This window comes from Phalacrocorax carbo, chromosome 3 (assembly GCF_963921805.1).
Source record: "Phalacrocorax carbo chromosome 3, bPhaCar2.1, whole genome shotgun sequence".
Classification (NCBI taxonomy): Eukaryota; Metazoa; Chordata; class Aves; order Suliformes; family Phalacrocoracidae; genus Phalacrocorax; species Phalacrocorax carbo.
In genome coordinates, this window is record NC_087515.1 from 11,913,275 (window position 1) to 11,932,049 (window position 18,775).

The following is an 18,775-nucleotide window of genomic DNA, read 5'->3' on the forward strand; positions in this document are numbered from 1 at the left end:
ACCAAATGCTGTGGATGATGAAATAGAGAAAATTCATGTTGGTCAGTCATCTTAAAAACACTACACTGGTAATGGAGCCGTTGGTTATCATGGATATTGTGGAAAGAAATGCCAGCTGACAGTGGTGTTTAGACATGGTGTGTGTGTATAAGAGACTCCCTACTGCTCCTGTTGGTCGATTGTTGGAATTATTGGAAGCTGGAATGGAGGGGTGAGTGTGAGACCAAAAACGGAACTCTGGAACTCTTGAGGAATAACTAAAAAAGAGGTGTACTCTATGACAACTTGTAGATTTGCTTGCTCTCATGCTACACATGATGGGTGCAATTTTATAGTATAGGGAAGATTAATCCAATGCAAAGTGAGAGGAAGGAGATTATTATCAGTAGCATTTAGAGAAAGTAGGTGTTTCTTACGTACTATTTTAAATAGTTGGTTGTCTTAAGTTTCATTTAATAAAAAAAAGAAAAAGATGAAGGGGTTCTTCCATACGGAGTTAGTAAGAACATTGCTTTAAGTCTGTTACTACACACTTGCATTCCCCCCTTTTTAAATGCAGTTGGTGCTTTAAACTTGTTAGGCAGGTCTGTCTGGTGGAATGTGTTACTGCCTTTTATACGCCTTTCACAGTGCCTCTATGCACAGAATGATCATGACATAATTTAACTGTTGCGTAGGGAGCAACAGTGATGTGCATTAGGTCAAGTTAGTAATAGAATGTAGTAGTTCTCTAAAAACCTGCACTGTTGTAGCACTGCTACTGTTGCTACCACAGCTAGCCAGTGAGCCATTCTTCAGTCTTAAACCATTTTCTTACAAAGGTGAATCAACATTTTATTTAAGTCTCTGAAGGTAACTTATGATGATGTACCTTTCAGTTATTTACAGGACTTAGAGCTCCTGCACGTGGTCTGTTGCTGTTTGGCCCTCCAGGAAATGGGAAGACAATGTTGGTGAGAAAACTACTTCATGCATGAGTTGGTGTTTTAAAATGTTACTGTGAGGGGTGGCTTTCAATTTGGGTGTTGTAGTAATAAACTGTATTTTTCCTGGGTATGTGTTATGGTGTCAATTTCATACAAAAATGCAAAGCTGTTCTTCAACTGTGAATTTTATGGGGAAGGGAATTGCTGAAGTGTTCTATATTTAATTCTGTTCAATATCACAATTAGTATTTTAAAACTTAAACTGAGAAGTCAAAGTTTCATTTCCAGAGAGAGTAAAAGTAACATGGTTATTTGTTTGAGTACAGCAGTGATTAATCAGAAATGGTCTGCTCTCCGCTAAAACATACTAGAAGTGCATTTTGGAAATGAGGAAGGAGCACAGTAGTAAGAAAGGGGCTTGGCTCACTTCCACACTGCTGTGCAAAGTGCTGTGGAACTGTCTGGCTGCTGCTTGTTTTCTCAGCCTCATGTGCTGGATTGGGGAAACTGGAGTGAAAAGGCTGTGCATCAGCCAGGGAGCATCGCGTGTCCTGATGCAGCTGAGCCGGGCACATCATCTTTCATCACATGGGCTGGCTGCAGCTGCACACTCCCTTTGCTGACACTGAATCTTGATCAGCTCTGAAGCACAGGAGTGTGAATGCTGAGCAGCTCACTTTGGCTCATCTGTTTTGTTTGATGTACTGGAACATAATTACTAATCACTAAAATTAAACTGTATAATCAAGGAATCATAATTTCTTGAATGTGGTGAAACTGTTAAAGAGGGTCTTCTGTAGGAGCATTCTGGCTGAACTGATTATTTTTCCCAGGTTTCATGTGAAAACAGCTTTTGTATAGATATGATAAGGAGAAGAAAAGCCCATAATTTTTAATGTGATTTGATCCAACTGCTGCCCTAAATTATTGCCCTAAATTATCACCCTAAATTAGTTAAAACTGTTTCAGATGTCTACTCAGGATACATTGAAAGGAGCTGGAGGCTTGTATTCTTCACTAAGCAAGTTGTAGTTGGCTGTGGAGATGATGTGATAAGAGAATTTTAAGGGAGTCTGGAAGTTTCTCTAGTGGTTCCAACTGCTTATACATTCTTATTTGTAAGTGGCCTGCACAGAAGTTTTCTGTAGCGTCTACAATGTGTTCCCTTTGAAGGAATAGGGGTTTTCAAAATCATCAATCAAGACATGAGTGCTAGCTACAGAAGCGGAGAGGTATCTTCAATGTGATGTTTTAAAAAGTACTTTTTCCCTCTCTTAGGCCAAAGCAGTTGCTGCAGAATCAAATGCTACTTTCTTTAATATAAGTGCAGCGAGCCTAACTTCAAAATACGTAAGTAGCAGCCATAAATTATATTGATCTGAAAACACACATGCTGTAATTGGGGCTTAAGAAGGCCAGAGACTTCTGATGAGCCCTTGGTGAACTGTTAGCCTATAGCGACCAGAAAGTTTTTAAACTTGTGAAGTAAAAATTTTCATGTTGTATTTGTGGTAACTCAATGTCAAAGGCTTTTGCAGTTCAGGATGACCCTGGCTGTCATATAGATGAGTGGTTGTGGTTTTTTTTTTCTTCAAAGAGTTAATAAAGTGGGTCCCAGCTCCCATTCACTCTGGTAATTTAGGCACCAAAATCTCTCAACAACTCAATTGTGGTCATAAATGAAGTCGTACTACTTCTTTTAAGACATAAACAATACTGTCGGATGTAATACTGAACTAGTGATAATCCTAGTGTGTATGAACAGACTGAGTGTGGTTGATTATCAGCAAGATTTTCTGTAGGTCCTTATGTTAGCTGTCTTGTAACAAACACTTTCTAAACCCCCTCCAAAAAGTTTATTGTTGTTTTAGGTGGGTGAAGGGGAGAAACTGGTGCGTGCTCTATTTGCTGTAGCCAGAGAACTTCAGCCTTCTATAATTTTTATTGGTAAGACCTTAAATGTTGTAGATTTTTGTGTATTTTCTTAAATATTCTTACTTACTAAATTGGAATAATCAAATAAACTACTTTGGGTAATTCTGCATTGCAGAGCACTTGGATATGTCCTGCTGGCTAATCAGTAGTTCCATGCAGAGCGTGTTAGATTACTGTTATTTAATTGGTGTTAATAGTGGGAAGAAAAGCGCTCAAACTCACAAATGCTATATTACCTTTACAGAGGAAATCCATTTATGTATTAAACTTCAAACATGAAAATGGGGTTTGCTTGTCCTGAGTTGCGGTTCATCAGCAGGATTTTTTTTCTCTCATCTGTGCTCGGTCTTACATATTCAAAGGCCAACACATTATACAAGCTTTTAAAGTTTATTCCTTAGGAGACAGACAGATCTTCATAAAGATCTGATGTCTCTTACTGGAGCCCTATATCGGCAAAAGAACTTAAGCAAATATAAAGATTTTGATGTTGTATGCTTAATTAAGATGTATTTCTTTGTTTTTTAGATGAAGTTGATAGTCTTTTGTGTGAAAGACGAGAAGGTGAACATGATGCTAGTAGGCGTCTGAAAACAGAATTTTTAATAGAATTTGATGGTGTAAGTATTTAGTCTTGGCTATTGTTCGATTTAGCTGAATTGGCTAATGTAGTGGGGGCCAGTACAAGCTACAAATGAACACAAAGAGGATTTGGCTGCTGGGCTTAGCTCTGTCCCCCTCCTTGGTTGGCCAACAGGTTTTCTTCTATTGCTGTTAATTTTTTACCTGCTTACTGTAGTTTCTGGAAAACTCAGTCTGGTGTGAAAAGTAATCATCTGGAGATGAAGTGAAATAATGGGTGGAAAGACCATGGACAGAGAAGAAAGGATAACAAAAGGCAATAATAAGAAACTGTGAGAACAAATGTTCTTACAGGGCAAGGGGGACACTCAGGGGTTAGGCAGAGTTGAATCCTTGTTTGCAATTGCATGTTGTGGTGAAGCGCATCTCTTCATTGTGGCAAAGTAAAAGAAGCTTAAATGGCTTTCAAGTAGTGTCGTTTTGGTTTTTAAGAGATGTGTCACAAAACATGCCCTGTCAAGGGTTAAGGTGAGATTTGAGGTATTAGGATTTCAAACAGACTAGTTCAGATCATGGGTATATACAGCTCTGGCACATCAGAAGGATTAATATCTGTGTTAGTGTGCTTTTTATTGAGCTATAAATCTTCTTGGCATCATGACCCAGAGATGACAGGATACAGTAAGAGTGTATTTAACAGCGTGTATGTAATACCCAGGAAAAGGAACTGGGTTTCATAGTTGGGGGAAAACAAATAAATATCAGAATATTTTTCTGTCACACAGCACTGTTTTTTGTATTGAACAGTCTTTGGTTATACTCCAGTAGCAATATTCCACTGTGCTACAGTAGTGAAGCAATGGAAATGAGGTACAGGAGGATAAGATAACTATATAGAGAGACAACAAGATCCAGAAAAACTTCTCCAAAGTGGGATGAATGAGGACAAATAATGCAATGTGACAATGATATGCAGAAATTATTACATACACACACAGACTTTTCCCTTAAAATGAAAAGGAAAAAATTAAACATAATTAGTAAGCTAGCAAACTTTGGATCAAGGGGTAACTATATCATACAATACTTTTGTGGAACTTCTTGGACTCAGTAAGGCACCAATGAACTTAAATCTATGAAGGACTGGATACTAGGTGAACAATAACACATCTCTGATACCCAAATGTTTTCTCTGAAGTCCAGAAGCCATAAGTCTCCATTTTCTTGGGTATAAAATCAACTCTTGCAGCTGAGTGAATTGGGGGGAAATTACTGTGTCTGTGTACTATTGAAGAGCTTCTAATTTCAATTACTGGCTTCTTGCAAGACCCATACTAGAGGAATGTATGATCTGATTTAATGGTTCTGTCTGTACATCAGTCTAAAGTTGCATTCTCTCTTTCTCCGTAGGCTTCAAAACAAAGTTTGGTGTTAAAACCTACAACAGCAGAATGTCTCTAGGTCTTTAAACATAATTATCGCCGAGTGACTAAACTTCTCAATGCTTTTTGTAGTCTGTTTTCTCCAGCATTGTAACGTGCAACTCCATGGCAATGTTTGTGCTTTCACAAGACTCTCTTCAAGCACTAAAACTGGGGCAGTGTCCTGCGTTTACATTCCTTTTTTTTTTCTTTTTCCTAGTGTGACTTTACATTTATCTAAAGAATGTTTAAAAGCTAACTGCATAGAAGAAAAAAAGCATATCCAGTAAGATCCCATCAGTGTGCTGAACACATGGCAAGACTCTAACTGGTTTAATTGTATTACTACTTGATGTAAACTGAAATCTGTCTTGCCTTCCTGTGTTATATAGGTGCAGTCTTCTGGAGAGGACAGAATACTTGTGATGGGAGCAACAAACAGGCCACAGGAGCTTGATGATGCTGTTCTCAGGTATCAGAATGTCTCTTTCTTTATTTGAATACAGTAGTGTGATCTTCATTATGAAGAGCAGGTTTTGCTACTTAGTGTCTTGGTTGTTTTAAGTTTTGGAATAAGTAGCAGAAGCTTTTCGGCAAGGTTAAATTATTTAACCCCTCAAAGAGGTGCCTGTCTCTTCTCTTTGGGATACATCTGCACAAGCATGATGACCTTGGAATTGTCTAAAACAGCGGTATCTGTTGAGACCAAGTCAGCGTTTTATAACCCTCTTGCACCTTATATGTTGCTTTTTTATTATTTAACGGCAGGATGAAGGAAGAAATTTGCCCAGTGAAATCCAGTATTACTTCTCTGTGAATATTCAATTTCTGATGTCCCATGAAATTACAAGTTGTGCTGTAGATTTGCCTTAGGACTTTTTTGCTACTGGTTCTCATACTTTCTTCTCTTTACATTTTTGACTGAGGAAAATAGGCATGTCAGCACTGTCTGAACAAATAAGACAATGTGTACAATGTGTACATTGTGCTCAATGAAGAGATGCTTCATTTTGTTGCTGGTGGTCAGTGGTATTTCCACCTTATAGAGTAGGGGAGGGAGGTAGGGTAGAGTAGAGGAGGGACTCCTCTCTGGGAGGAGTCTCATAACGTAAGAGTAAGATGACACCAGTGGCTTGTGCGTATTGTTTGATTGGTTGGTGGTAGCTTTTTAAAATCTGTAGTTTTTCTCCCTAGAATTTGATGATATAAGTGAAATCATTACATCTATCAAATCAAATGTTAGATCTGTATGTGCTAAAAAGTTATAGAAGAGTGTGTGTGTGTATGTTTTTCTTTTCTAGACGATTCACCAAACGGGTATATGTATCTTTACCAAATGAGGAAGTAAGTATTGTTTTCCGTGCATTTTCTTCATTTTGAGATCAATTTTATTAAAGAGTATAAAATATATTTCATTTGCTATGCTTTACTTGCCCTAGTGTGGATGACTGAATAACTTGTGGCCCAGCTTGGCTTTAATTCTGGTGACTATCTCGTAGTAGCTACTCAGTATTTCTTGGCTAGTGAGGTGTTGCTTACATACTGGCAGGCATGGACAAGTCTGAAGTAGGGCCTGCAGGAGCATGTTTGGTTGGCTGGAGGAGTGTTTACTGCAAAAGATGAAAGTAGCTTTCTTAATGTTTTTCAGATCAACAGTAGATGAGGGCTTTTGATGAGGATTTTAATTTATTATTCTTGAAGTAGTTTGACCCTTGGTCTCATTATTACCAAATCCCTATATCTTCCATTGAAGAGATGATAGTGTACAGCCTAATCACAAAAGCACTACAGACAAGTTTAAACTAGTGAAGCACAAAAGCTGTCCTGAAAAATGGGTATTGTTGTTGCAACAGAATTTTAAATGTACCATGAAAATGAGTTTTACATCTGATAAATGTGTCTTCTTTTCAGACAAGATTGATATTGCTAAAAAATCTTCTAAGCAAGCAAGGAAGTCCATTGACCCAAAAAGAGTTGGCACAACTAGCTAGGTAAGTATTTTGTGGCTATACTAAATAAATATTCTCATCAACTGCATTCATTCAGACTGTTGTATTCATTCAAAATGTAACTAACGTAAATCATCAGGTAGTGACAACACTTGCTGAGAATGGATTGCATGCGTTTTGGGAAGATGGTCTCCTGTCAGGCTGTATGAAAGTGTTTTTATATGTGCTTATATATTTATATAGTACTTGTTTTTTATCCCTACCACCATCTGGCTAGGTTTCTGTTGCTGAAACATGCTCATCAGTGCTTTTCTTTCTGAGGAGGGAAGGGGGTTGTCCTCTCCGCCATCCCCAGGCAGTCCAGCTCTCCTCCCTGATGCAAAAAGGCAGTACCAGTTTTGCGCTTGCCATGTGTTTCAAATCAAAAGCAACTTTTCTTTGCTCATCCATTGCTAGGTTTGTTGAAGGTATTACCAACATAGCAGAAGCAGCACTGGATAACTTAAGATTCTTTTCAGTTTCATATTTGATTGGGAAAATGGGGGCCAAATGCCCTTCCTATTATGAAATTAAGTTGTTTTATGTTTTTCATCAGTAAAATTGACACAGTACTGCCGTTTGTCACAGTCAGAAGTTAAATGTAATGGGTGCAAAGGAAGTCAGACAAAAGCTAAAAGGAGGTAGACCACCTAGGGCAGGAAGGAGTGAAAACAGCGCGTGAGATAATTATCAGAAATATCCAAGTGAATGTACTTCAGGCTCTGTTTCTGTTTGTGGTAGTACACAGAAGGTGAGTACAGTCTTGGGTGTAGCGTTTGACAGCCCCTCAGTGTTAGTTACATTGCAGGAGTTTGCTGTATATTCCAACTGAATAGATTCTCTGTGTACTTAAAGGATGCTAGCCCAGGCCATGTTTAGGCTGCAATAGTAGCTATCTGGAGGAAGAAGACAGTGTCTTGGATTCTAACTGCAAATTTATGAACCAAATTACAAATGCAACTTAAGTACACCTTTTTTTTAAAAGGGTTTAGGAAAAATATAGAAGTTGAGGGTCCTGTCTGGCTCATCTGCCATCTTTCTTTGTTTTGAAAGAGATAGGTATTTAACCTCCTTCATGATTTTGTGTTCCCCTGCAACTTTTTCTATAAACTATAACAGAATTAATGATCTCCAGAAGACTGAGCTACTTTTCACTTACGTGGGCAGTATGTGTTTGGTGCCTGGTTCAGTGGAGACCTTTAATCTGCAAAGTATTTAATTGGTTAACTTGGAAATTAGGTCTGATTCTGGAAAAGCTTCCATAGAGATTGGGTCCTTGGTTTGATTTTTTTTTTTCTTTGTGGTTCTGAAGATTTGGATGACCTGTGTGTCTGCCCATGTAATAAAAAAACCCAAACAAAACCCAGTAGATAAATTGTGTTATCTTCCTTTCAGTTCACTTATACAATACCTGCACACTTACACTATATTACTTCCCAAATCAGTGGGATTTCTTTCTGAATAAGGACCTGTCCACTGTATTTCACTTTCAAGCTGAATTATAATTCTTACTTGAAGGTAAATATTTAAAGTGTTCAGGCTTCTGCAGATAACCGCTGAGGCTGTGGCTCAGGCTGTTGCAGCCAACTCAGGTCCCTCAGTTGGTTCTTGGTCATTAGCAATTCCAGGTTTAGGCTTTAATGTTGCAATCAGCTGGTAAGTCAGACTTAGCTGTGCTAGAGATCCTTTTCCATGTGTAAACTATAGGAAGCTGTTTCAGTACTCCATTAAAACGCAGACGCTAAATTCAGAGAATTGAGAAACTTGCTGAGTACTTTGAGAGTATAGTCTGTTACCAAACCTTCAACACTGAAAAAAAAAAAGTCTTCCACCAGAAATAATGCCGTCTGTACTGTAAATTGCTAAGCAAAGCAGTGCTGCTTTTCAGATTTGTATTTATTCTTCTGAATTAGTAGAATTTTGTACTCCCTGGCGTCCACTGGCTTTTCATTAAGGCCATACTGCAAAACTATCAACTTACTTTCAAAACCAAACACAACTGTTAGATTTTTTTTTTTTTTGTAATGCCTGCTTTTGCCCCTTGTCTGGCTCTGATAGCAACTAAAAGTGCTCATAGTTTTGTTCAGAAAACTGGTCATACATCATCATAAATGTGTAGTATTGGGGTCTCATTGTATTGATCGGGTTGAAAGAGTACAGGACAATTGAGTTTTTATATAAATCTATGACAAACAAGTGGTAGGGCATTCAGTAAACATGCTTGGGATTAGTGTTCATCTACAAATCCAAGTTGGTTGCTATCTCTTTGCTTTTCCTAGAATGTTATTTGGGACTTGAATATCTGTACTTTAATCTGGCAAAGTCTTAAATATAATCACTTATATTGAATGCACTTCTGATTTACTAAACTTGGAAAACAACGTCAAAATAATACTTCTTCTGATTAAGTAACATTTAAATAATCTGCAATTAAATTGATATGGTTTGAATGAAGCAGGGTTGTTTTGTTTTTTTGGTTTTTGTTTTTCCTTCCTCCTTTCCCCCACATTTTCCTTTGACAAAGAATGACAGATGGATACTCGGGGAGTGATTTAACCGCATTAGCAAAGGATGCAGCGCTGGGTCCTATTCGAGGTAAGCTGCATAGTTTTTCATTTAGGTTTTGAAAAAACTCACTGCCCTTGATATTAGAGATACATTATCTTTTCCTACCTCTTCATAATCCTTAAACCTCTAAATTAAGCTTTTTAGATTGGATTTTGGTCTGTTCCTCATAATAGCAGCTTTATAAGGCTTACCTTACACAAAACCCTTCTGTACCTCACCTTGTGAAACACAATTTTTGTGTCTGAAGACACAAAACTAGTGCATCTTTCCTAGGCTGGCGTCAGTTCTGTTGTATTTAAACTATTACTTAAGTAATGCAGTTAGACTGCTATTTGTCTTCATACAAGTGGGCAGATCTCTCTCAAGCCTAAAGGAAGGAAATACCAGAACAGAAGCAGTTTTGTGTTTTGGGGTGATTTTTTTAGATATGGTTTGAATGACATAGCTTTTTTTATTTTAAAATCTTCTTAATTTTGAATTGTGATCCAGATTGTGATATTTGTGACTCAAATAGAGTTTTACCTATATTTGTTCTTCCTCTGACATTTCCAGCTTTGAAAAAACATAGTTTTAATGCAAAGTGAATACGGTTTCCCAGCTCCCCCTGCCTTGATCTGATTCACTAGCTAGTATGTGTCCAGTAGCTACACCTGAAGGGGCTGATTTTGTTTAGTGGAGATGAGTAGTGGGATTTTGTGAAGAAAAGCCTGTGAAGATTTAATGTTAGTTTTCCCTTTGCAGATATATTGTCCTACCTGACAGAAAAGTACTAAAGGCAGCCAGAGCAGAAGTGTTCTGTAATATCAGCCTATTCTGTGCAAATAAAAGTTGTTGCAACTCTCTTAAATGATTTATGGGGTGGAGAGGTCTGGGCATGTTTTGTGGGTGTGTTCTTTTTATTGTTTTTTTTTTTTTAATTGAGTCAAAAAATCCTACAGCACGCAGTTTTGCCAGTGCACTATCTCTTTGAAAGCAGCGGTTGGAAAGTAATGTTTTTTTACCTGCTTAGTTTCAGCTGGTGAGATTGTAAGGCATGTCTTCCAAAATCCTGAATAATAGCCTGGAAACAGAATTGCATTAAATAGCTCTCACAAGAGACACCATGTCCCCTAAGACTTTGAATATATTTATTTAGAGTGGTTGAATTAATAATGTATGCATTTAGGTATGCAGGCTTTACTTTGCTGGCAGATAACTTCACATGCAAGTCCATTTTGAGAAGAGACCATGAAATGTTGTGCTACCTATTTGTTCCACCTGCTCCTGGCTTCCATATAAAACAATTTATTTTTCCAAATGTTTTTTAAGGTCATCCTTCCCAATCTTGCCTAGATTCTTTTTGTTGCACCCTCAGAGCAAAAAGTTTGGTGTAATATGTTGATACCATAACAGTGTTGCAAGTAAAAAAAATGTAAAATGGTGAAGGATATGGGAATGATTAGGTCCCACCAGTACTGTGTAGGGGAAGAAGCACTCCTGTGTGCTCTGCCTGATCTAATTTTTGTGTTCTTGGCTGACTGTATTTTTCTGTTTCCTGAAAATTGTGCGTGTTTGAGGGGTAAGGAGGTTGTAGGTATGAGGAATAATATGGGGGAAGGCAGCTCTGTTTTGCTTGTGTCCTGTTTCCCATGCTTTAGGAAGAGGGAGGTACTTCTACCACTCTGTACTGTATCTGCAGTGATAGAGTGTGGGAGCAGCCTGACTGAGGAGCTGATAAATGGGGAAGAAGGAGGTAAAAACACCGTGTAGCTTTCTGTACAGGAGATTATGCTGAGGCAGAGAGGTATAATTTTTAGCTGGGTTTTTTTTTTTTAGAATAGAAGTGCTTTTAATACGCTTTAGTTGTCAGAAGTGATGAAATTTTCATATGAAACTCATTGATCTTCCTTCATTTTTACAGAATTAAAGCCAGAACAGGTGAAGAACATGTCTGCCAGCGAGGTATGCTGTTCTAGCAGTTGTATTTTCCCCTTTGAACAGAACGCATGCTCACCAGAAACTTTTAAGGTCCCTTTATTTACATATCGTATCGTACAAAATACTCATCATCAGTTTTTGGGGGTATTACCTGTTTTGATTACTTCTTCATTGAAGAAAAAATCTTTACAAATAGTGATTGAGAAGAAAATCTGTCCTCAACTCTCTGAAGTTCTTTGTTTAGTTTGTTGGTTATCAGGCTTAAGAGCACCTCTTCTTCCGATACTAAATCTCTGCTATTCTTAGTTTCAGTGGACTGTCCTATCTCTTCCTTTGCACTGAACTGCAACTTGATCTGTTACCTATCAGATGATGTCAGAGGCTTGGCTTTTATTTTCTCTCCCCCAAAACATTCTCGGAAGTATATGTCAAATAATTTATTTCTACCCCCCCACCCCATCTTTACATAAAGCAAGTCATCTTAGGGAGAACCTCTGAGGGATTTTAAAACAGATTGATTTGTGTATATACTTACATTCATTCACGAGGACCATCATAAAGCAAAAAAAAAAAAGAAAAAGATTTGAATTCCTCAGTACAAATTGCATTTGTAAACATCAAAAGAAAAGGAAGAGGTTGGTCCCGCGTATAAAAGTTTCTGTTCAAATGTGTGTGCAAACCACAATTTCTGTGTTTAGCCTGAGATCATGGCTAAGGCTATGATGAGCTGAAAGGACGTGTTGCAGGAAGAGGAGAACATCTGTGACAATTTGTTGTGAATGCAAGTTTACCTCCAATAGCCCATAAACACTAGTCCCAAAGAAACATGGGGAATCTTCTCCAATCGTAATGTTAATACTCCTTTGATAATGAGATTGCTTGTTCCACACACTTTGGTTATCTCCCATCATGTCTGGGCATTTCTCTATATGGAAACATCTGTTCATAATCATGTCCTCAGCAAACAACTGAAAGGCACGTGTTGAATCAGAGAGGTTAGATAATGGGATTGCTTGGCTGACAGCATACTGTGGCCTGAATACAGTTGTAGTAAGGGCAGGAGCTTTCAGTGCCTTACTCTCCTGGTATGCAGGGGTATGCCATAAGCGTATTAAATAATCCCGTCTTACTCTTTACTCATACACCCTACTATGCACCACCTAGTGAAATAGGAAGTAATAACACAGTCCCACGGGCTATTAAATAACAAGGCCAACATTATGATTACCAAATGGTAGTTTATTAAAAACAGTGAATACCGATAGTCTTAAATTACAAGACTCTTGTATCAGGTCATAGAATCATAGAACAGCCCAGGTTGGAAGGGACCTTGAAAGATGTTCTGGTCCAACCTTGCGTGGGAAGGGGGACCTAGATGAGACAATCTAGCACCCTGCCCAATGGCATCTCAAAAACATCCAGTGATGGGGACTCTACCACGTCCCAGGGGAGGTTGCTCCAGTGAATGGCTGTTCCTACTGTAAAAGATTTATTTCTTATATCAAAATGAAGCTCTCATAGTATATGGTTTGTTAAAAGTCAGTACTGAAGTACTTCTGGAATAAGCTGAAGTACATAAACCACTTGTGATCCTGATGTCTCTCACTTTTTGTCTAGATGAGAAATATCAGACTATCAGATTTCACTGAGTCTTTGAAGAAGATAAAGCGCAGCTTGAGCCCTCAGACCCTGGAAGCATATATTCGCTGGAACAAGGACTTTGGAGATACCACAGTGTGAAACACTACTTGAAGAGAAACGAAGTGTTGCCTAAGGAGCAATTGGTACAGACTACTGAAAAGCAGCCAGAGTTTACAGGACTTTACAGATCTCTAAGTATCTGCATTAAAACTTGAGATTAAGCAAAAATTACACAATGTGAAATGGTTCATCAAAGCCTCCTTGCCATTTAGTGAGGATTTACAGCCTGTAAGTAAGAGCACAATAGGACTTGAGATAAGATTCCTAGCAATCCGATTATGGTTTGAACAATAATGTATGTATTCCGTTTCAGCTAGAAGGCTGTAATGATATTGGTCATTGGAAAACCTTTTCCCTATGTCATGTGTGTGTGTTTTTTGTTTTTAATTTTGCCACGACATCGATGTCTGGCTTTCTTCCTTACAACTACTAACTTAAAATTGGAGGTTTGTAAACTTTGGTTCAGTTTGTGACTCTTTTTTTTTTTTTTAATCCTTAATGTGCCAAATAAAACCATTTCCCTCTGCAGAGAGGAAGAACAGCTGTGGGGAGTTATGATTATTAAAATGTAAAAAGCAGCTGGTCTGTTATTATTTGTCTTTTTTGTTTAGTTGTAACGTGACTGTGTTGTTCACAGAACAGTTTTAAAGACCTTTGATAGCAGAACAGCAAAAAAAACCCAACCCTATAAAACCAATTCAAACTGTCTTTAAAAAAAAATAAATTACTGAATAACAAATAGACTAAGACGTTCGTTTACTGGCAGTATTTTCTCTTAACGCATTTTGTAATACTTCCACTGGTAGAATGTTAGCTTATGCTTATGGTGTACAACTTTAAGCCCAGCTGATGCTTGAGAAAGTAAGTGATTCTAATTGTCAAGTTTCAGAAATGATGTGTTTCTACTCTGTATTTTAGTCTGTTCATGGTAATTGAAAGTAAAATTTCCATTGTGATAATTTTTTAAATCTACACATGTAAGCGTTAAAATACAAGGCTACATGTTTAATACATGGCACACATTAATGTTTTTATAGCTTTCATATGTTTTGGTTTATATATTAAAGTATGAAACACTCAACTGATCTGCTTTTTTAAAAAGAAACTGCATCTTTGTACAAATACTTGTTTTTATTATATAAATGACAAGCTATTAAAAAAACCACTTAAGTGATAGCCTTTAAACACTGTAATAAAGGAAAACATCTTTGCCTTTACTTCTAAAGGCCTGACATCTTGTTTACAAATTCTGCATGGATAAAACACAGATGTTTGCAAGGCAGAGCACTAGTTCCTTGTTAGAGCAGGTTGTTTGGATTTTGGTTTTGTTTCATTTTTAAAGACAATTCTCCCAACCTAGTGATGTTACAGAAATGCATATTGTTTACAGTTGTTTTTAATTAAATTGAGTTATAAGCTATGTTTGGTAGGAGTATGTCAAATATTTGTGGGACTCACCTGAAAGTTAAATATAAATCTGTGTTCACTGTGTAGTATTGGGTACTAAATACTACAGCAGAAACTCTGTCAGACTTTTGGGATGCACAGATGCAATATGTTTGGGACTCTGTTTTTTTGAACCAGAGGTGCTTTTAATGGCTTTTAAGATTAAAAGCAAATAAGAGAAGACTGCATTACACTAGTATGCCTTTTGAAATAGTCTAACAAAACCACTTCTAGCCTTCTACGGTCATGACTCTCTCAAATGTGTGTCTGATGTAAATGAACCATGTGATTTCTGTTCCCCTGAGAGATGCGAGAAACGCTAAAAGATTTCAGTTTCTTAAATCTCACATCTTGCTTGCTTTGCCTTAGTTCTGCCTTCGGTTAGACCATCGCTGCTGTTGGAGATTCCTGGCTGACTTGATCCTTATTTGTCATAGCCCCATAGCACTAAGCACGAATATTACTGTTTTATTAGCATCTGCCAAAGAGCTGAACAGCTATGAAAGGCCCTTGGTCTTCCTATTCATAAAGGTTGCAAGCTTTCCCTAAGATCCTTTGTAAATGAGAACTTTGAGGGTAACACCTCTGGTTTTGGGTGTTCCTAAGTATTTGTTATTGAACTCTGTTTTCTTCCACTTAGTTATGAGGAATATACTGGTATTTGTTTCAAGTACTTACCTATTGGTACGTGATAGGTACCTGAAATGGAGAGGTAGAAGTTCCCGTCTGCTAAACCACCACCAGTAAGCAGCACCAAGGGTCATGAGCCTGAGCTGCTACTTCAGGAAGAAAAGGGACTATCCCTTTCCCTTGTTCGTACAACCGGTTCTGGTCAAGAGAATCTGTGTGACTGGTACCACTGCTTTTTGGTTATCTATTCTGCCCTGATTGTTTTCTGCATAATGGATGAACTACAGCTCTGTAAATTACTTCTAGAACACAGTAATAAGAATTTTGTTCTGCACCATGTTTGCTCCACAGCTGCTGAGTTTTTTTAGCCATGGTTCATAATCTCCTTTAAATGTCTGTCTTATGCTATTTTCTGAATAATGTCTTTTAAGAATGTCTGCTCTCCTTAAGGCATTATCTCACATTTTCTGGTTTCTTGTTTTACATGTACTGAGTAAGTCCCAGCTCAGTGATTTTCATCTATTAACACTGTATTAAATTACACAGTGATTAACTCTGTGTAAAAGCAGATCTGGAAAAGAAAAAAATAAATCCCAACACCCCAAAAAAACCAAAACAAAACACAACCCCAGACCCAAGAAAACCAAACCACAAACCCACAAACCAAAAAACTTCACACAAATACCTGTATTTCCTAAATCTATGGTATTTTGTGTAGACTTTTGTAACCATATTTACCATAAAATTATGATATTCTAATATAGTATCTTGAATTAGGATAGGATAAGCAGGACAGCAGCTTGGATGCTTTTAACCTTTGCAAAGACTGGCATTACATTAGCTCTCTAAACTGCCTTTTTCTTTTTTTTTGTCCCTGAATCTGCCCACTGCTAATGAGTGACGTGACCTACTTTTTTGAGATGATTAGGAAGCAGCTTCTCAGGCCCTCTGCAAGTACGTTTTGCTGACCTGAAGTGTAGCAGTTACTGGAGGGAGAAAAAACCCTAAGCCCTGTTTTTTTAGCAAGCTTCTTCATACATCTTTGCCTCTTTTTATTAAGCAAGAGGCACACCTTTTATCTTTCTACATGTTGTAAGAACAATGTCTTCTCAGGCCGTGGGTTGCTGCTTTTGATGTCCTAACAGGAGGGAGAATCTCAAGCACTGTGTGATGCTCTTTCTCCTTAAAATGAAAATTTGTCATGTGTTACAATGTTCCCTTTACAACACTGACTTTTCTGTAGAGTACGCCAGACCTGTACAGGTTCTCTTCTTGCAGCTAAGACAAAACCAACACTGAATATTAAAGATAAGCCTTAAACTAGGATATTTATGCACGTCTTGTGGTCCTGTAGTTTCCTAGACTTTACAGAGTTTGCTGTATTAGAAATAGGTATCCTGCCCCAAGACATCTTACTGACTCTACTTCAGAAAGTCGGTTGCTAATACAGTTTTGTCGAATATGGCCCTGCAACTTACTTTATGTAGATAATAAATGTGATTGTAACACTTTAAAATGGAGAAGAATAGAATCTCTGAACTGAGAAGGAATTTGTTGTCACTGCACTAATTAAAGGCCATGGCTGATTTTGCTGATAGATTAGCTCAAATGAATTTAAAATGACCGTTTTTATACATATAACTTACTCAGACAATTAACCTTACATTCTGGTGTAGAACAAATAGTACTTTTTCTATTCTAAAGAAGCGGGTTTTAGCACTGCTTGGCACTGCTGCCAAGTCCACCTTGTGAAATTTCAGTACTTTTTCACTGGGAATACTGAAGTTGGGTGTGCTGGCAGATTTAACCGAGACGTCTGTTCTGCAACCGGTGTGGAAAGCAGCGTTCTACTTAGGGCTTCCTTAACCACCTGTGGCCAAACTATGCCCTAGATTCCTGCGGAGCTTTCCTACCCAAGATATGGATAATGCATAGTTGTGCCTAAGACTTGCTTATCTAGCTACTCCAGCTCTGTAGTGATGCTCCTGCGTGTGGCAGCTTTGGGAGGCAGCAAGCGCTATTGTAGGTTACAAATCCTCATTCGTTGTCTGTGGCGGTCTCAAGCTTTTGTGGTGTTTTTAGTGTTGGGGACTTCTACCGGATATCAAAAATGGAATGAAAAGTAGCAAGCAGGTAGTGAATGCAACTAGGTATCTCGGTCGTTGTGCTAATTAGAGGCAGTTGCCTCTATTTCACTGTTAGGTTCTCTTGAGCTGCTATTTAGTGTTGAAGGATGTTGCTTTACTCACCTACATGAATATTCATGCTTAGGAGGATGTGCTGGACATCCTAAGAGATGACCAGTGGATCAATTATTTTTTCTTTACATACTCAGTATTTTTTCTTTGAACAGTTGTAACTATAATTCCACAGGATGAGGAAGTTATACTGTCACTTCCTGCAAATACAAAGTAATCTTCTGAAGTAGGGGGAAATGTGTGTTGTGTTTTTCCCACTTCTCATGCAGATCGTTAACTGTCTTAGTGTGGAAAGTGTTTACTTTGTCAATAACTACCTCCTGAGCTTGGCAATAATTGGCAAGGTATGCACTCCTCCAGTGGATTAAAATATATTGGCTAAACACTGTGGGCTCTTAAGGGTTTGATCTTTTGATTTGCAAATTCTTGACACGATGTCTGGAAACTATGCTGGTCAACCTTGTTTTCCTGTAAGACTTTCCCTGCCTTCATGATAGGCGCTTCTTAAAGTCCTGTTTCAGAGAAGTGGCTTTGAGTTTTCTCTGTAGCTGGTTAATATAGGCATATTCTTTTAAGATGCATGGGGTGTAGCCTCTCGGTTCTGCAGGGTTTTTTGTACCATTAGACGTGGGGAGGAAAGTACTTTATCTAATACTCACACACCTATCTAAGAGACTGGAAACGTGGAAATTGTTTTTTGCCACATGATTCACATTTTTGTTTGTGTGAAGGGCTAGTCAGTATTTTTCTAAAATCTGGATTGAAATGACAAAAACCAAAGGTGGAGACAAAACGCTGTACCCCACCCGGCCCCATTAAATACATTGGGCGACTCCAGTCTGGTATGGGGCTAATTCTTGTATTTTGTTGTTTTGAAGCACTTTTGTTTCATTGTTCTTTTAAGAATGTTTTCTGAAATGTTAAACACCGCTTTATTAATAAGCAATGTAAAAAAGCATGATGAGCAGTCACATAGCTTTAGCTTCACAATAAAATGTTGCATTTGTCCTGGTCTTACTGTTTTCTTGTCTGTTTATCAGATAAAATGTCCAAAACTAAGAGCCTTTTCATTAAGCCTCAAGCCTATTAAATTGCTGCTGTTTTTTAAAAACAAACAAACAAACAAACCCCACCTAACAACCCACACCCCAGGTGTTGTATGCCAGAGGGTGGGACAATAAATATGTAAATACCTCATTTAGTTTCTAAAGGACATAACTCAAGTTCTTAAAACTAATGTAAACAGAAGTGCTACTTCCTAAATAAATGTGCTGAAACTGAAAGGTTGTGCTCTTATCCTAGTCTTGCTAAACCAGTGAAAACCAGGAGATTTCACATAACTAATTCTGGTGGTCCTGGTGAAGTCCTGAAAATAGCTATTTGGAGCCAATTTACTTGGTATCAAAATGGCACCTTTTTTCTGGAGGGAGACTGCTGCTATTATTTTTGAGGTAACAACCTAA

The 18,775-nt window shown here is 37.9% G+C and overlaps 1 protein-coding gene across 5 annotated transcripts in view; it reads left to right on the top strand.

Moving 5' to 3' along the window:
* SPAST (spastin) overlaps positions 1–18,325 on the top strand; it is a 41,639-nt gene extending 23,314 nt beyond the window's left edge. For 4 of the 5 annotated variants that reach the window (XM_064445835.1, XM_064445836.1, XM_064445833.1 and 1 more), the window contains 10 exons: positions 879–953; positions 2,205–2,276; positions 2,798–2,873; positions 3,390–3,481; positions 5,257–5,336; positions 6,166–6,208; positions 6,776–6,855; positions 9,377–9,447; positions 11,321–11,361; positions 12,955–18,325. In XM_064445835.1, coding sequence (XP_064301905.1) covers positions 879–953; positions 2,205–2,276; positions 2,798–2,873; positions 3,390–3,481; positions 5,257–5,336; positions 6,166–6,208; positions 6,776–6,855; positions 9,377–9,447; positions 11,321–11,361; positions 12,955–13,077 — 753 coding nt within the window. In that variant the 3' untranslated portion in view covers positions 13,078–18,325. Of the gene's footprint in view, positions 1–878; positions 954–2,204; positions 2,277–2,797; positions 2,874–3,389; positions 3,482–5,256; positions 5,337–6,165; positions 6,209–6,775; positions 6,860–9,376; positions 9,448–11,320; positions 11,362–12,954 lie in introns of those variants that run through there. The other variant, XM_064445837.1, reaches the window with a different exon arrangement.
* The last annotated feature ends 450 nt before the right edge of the window (positions 18,326–18,775 follow it).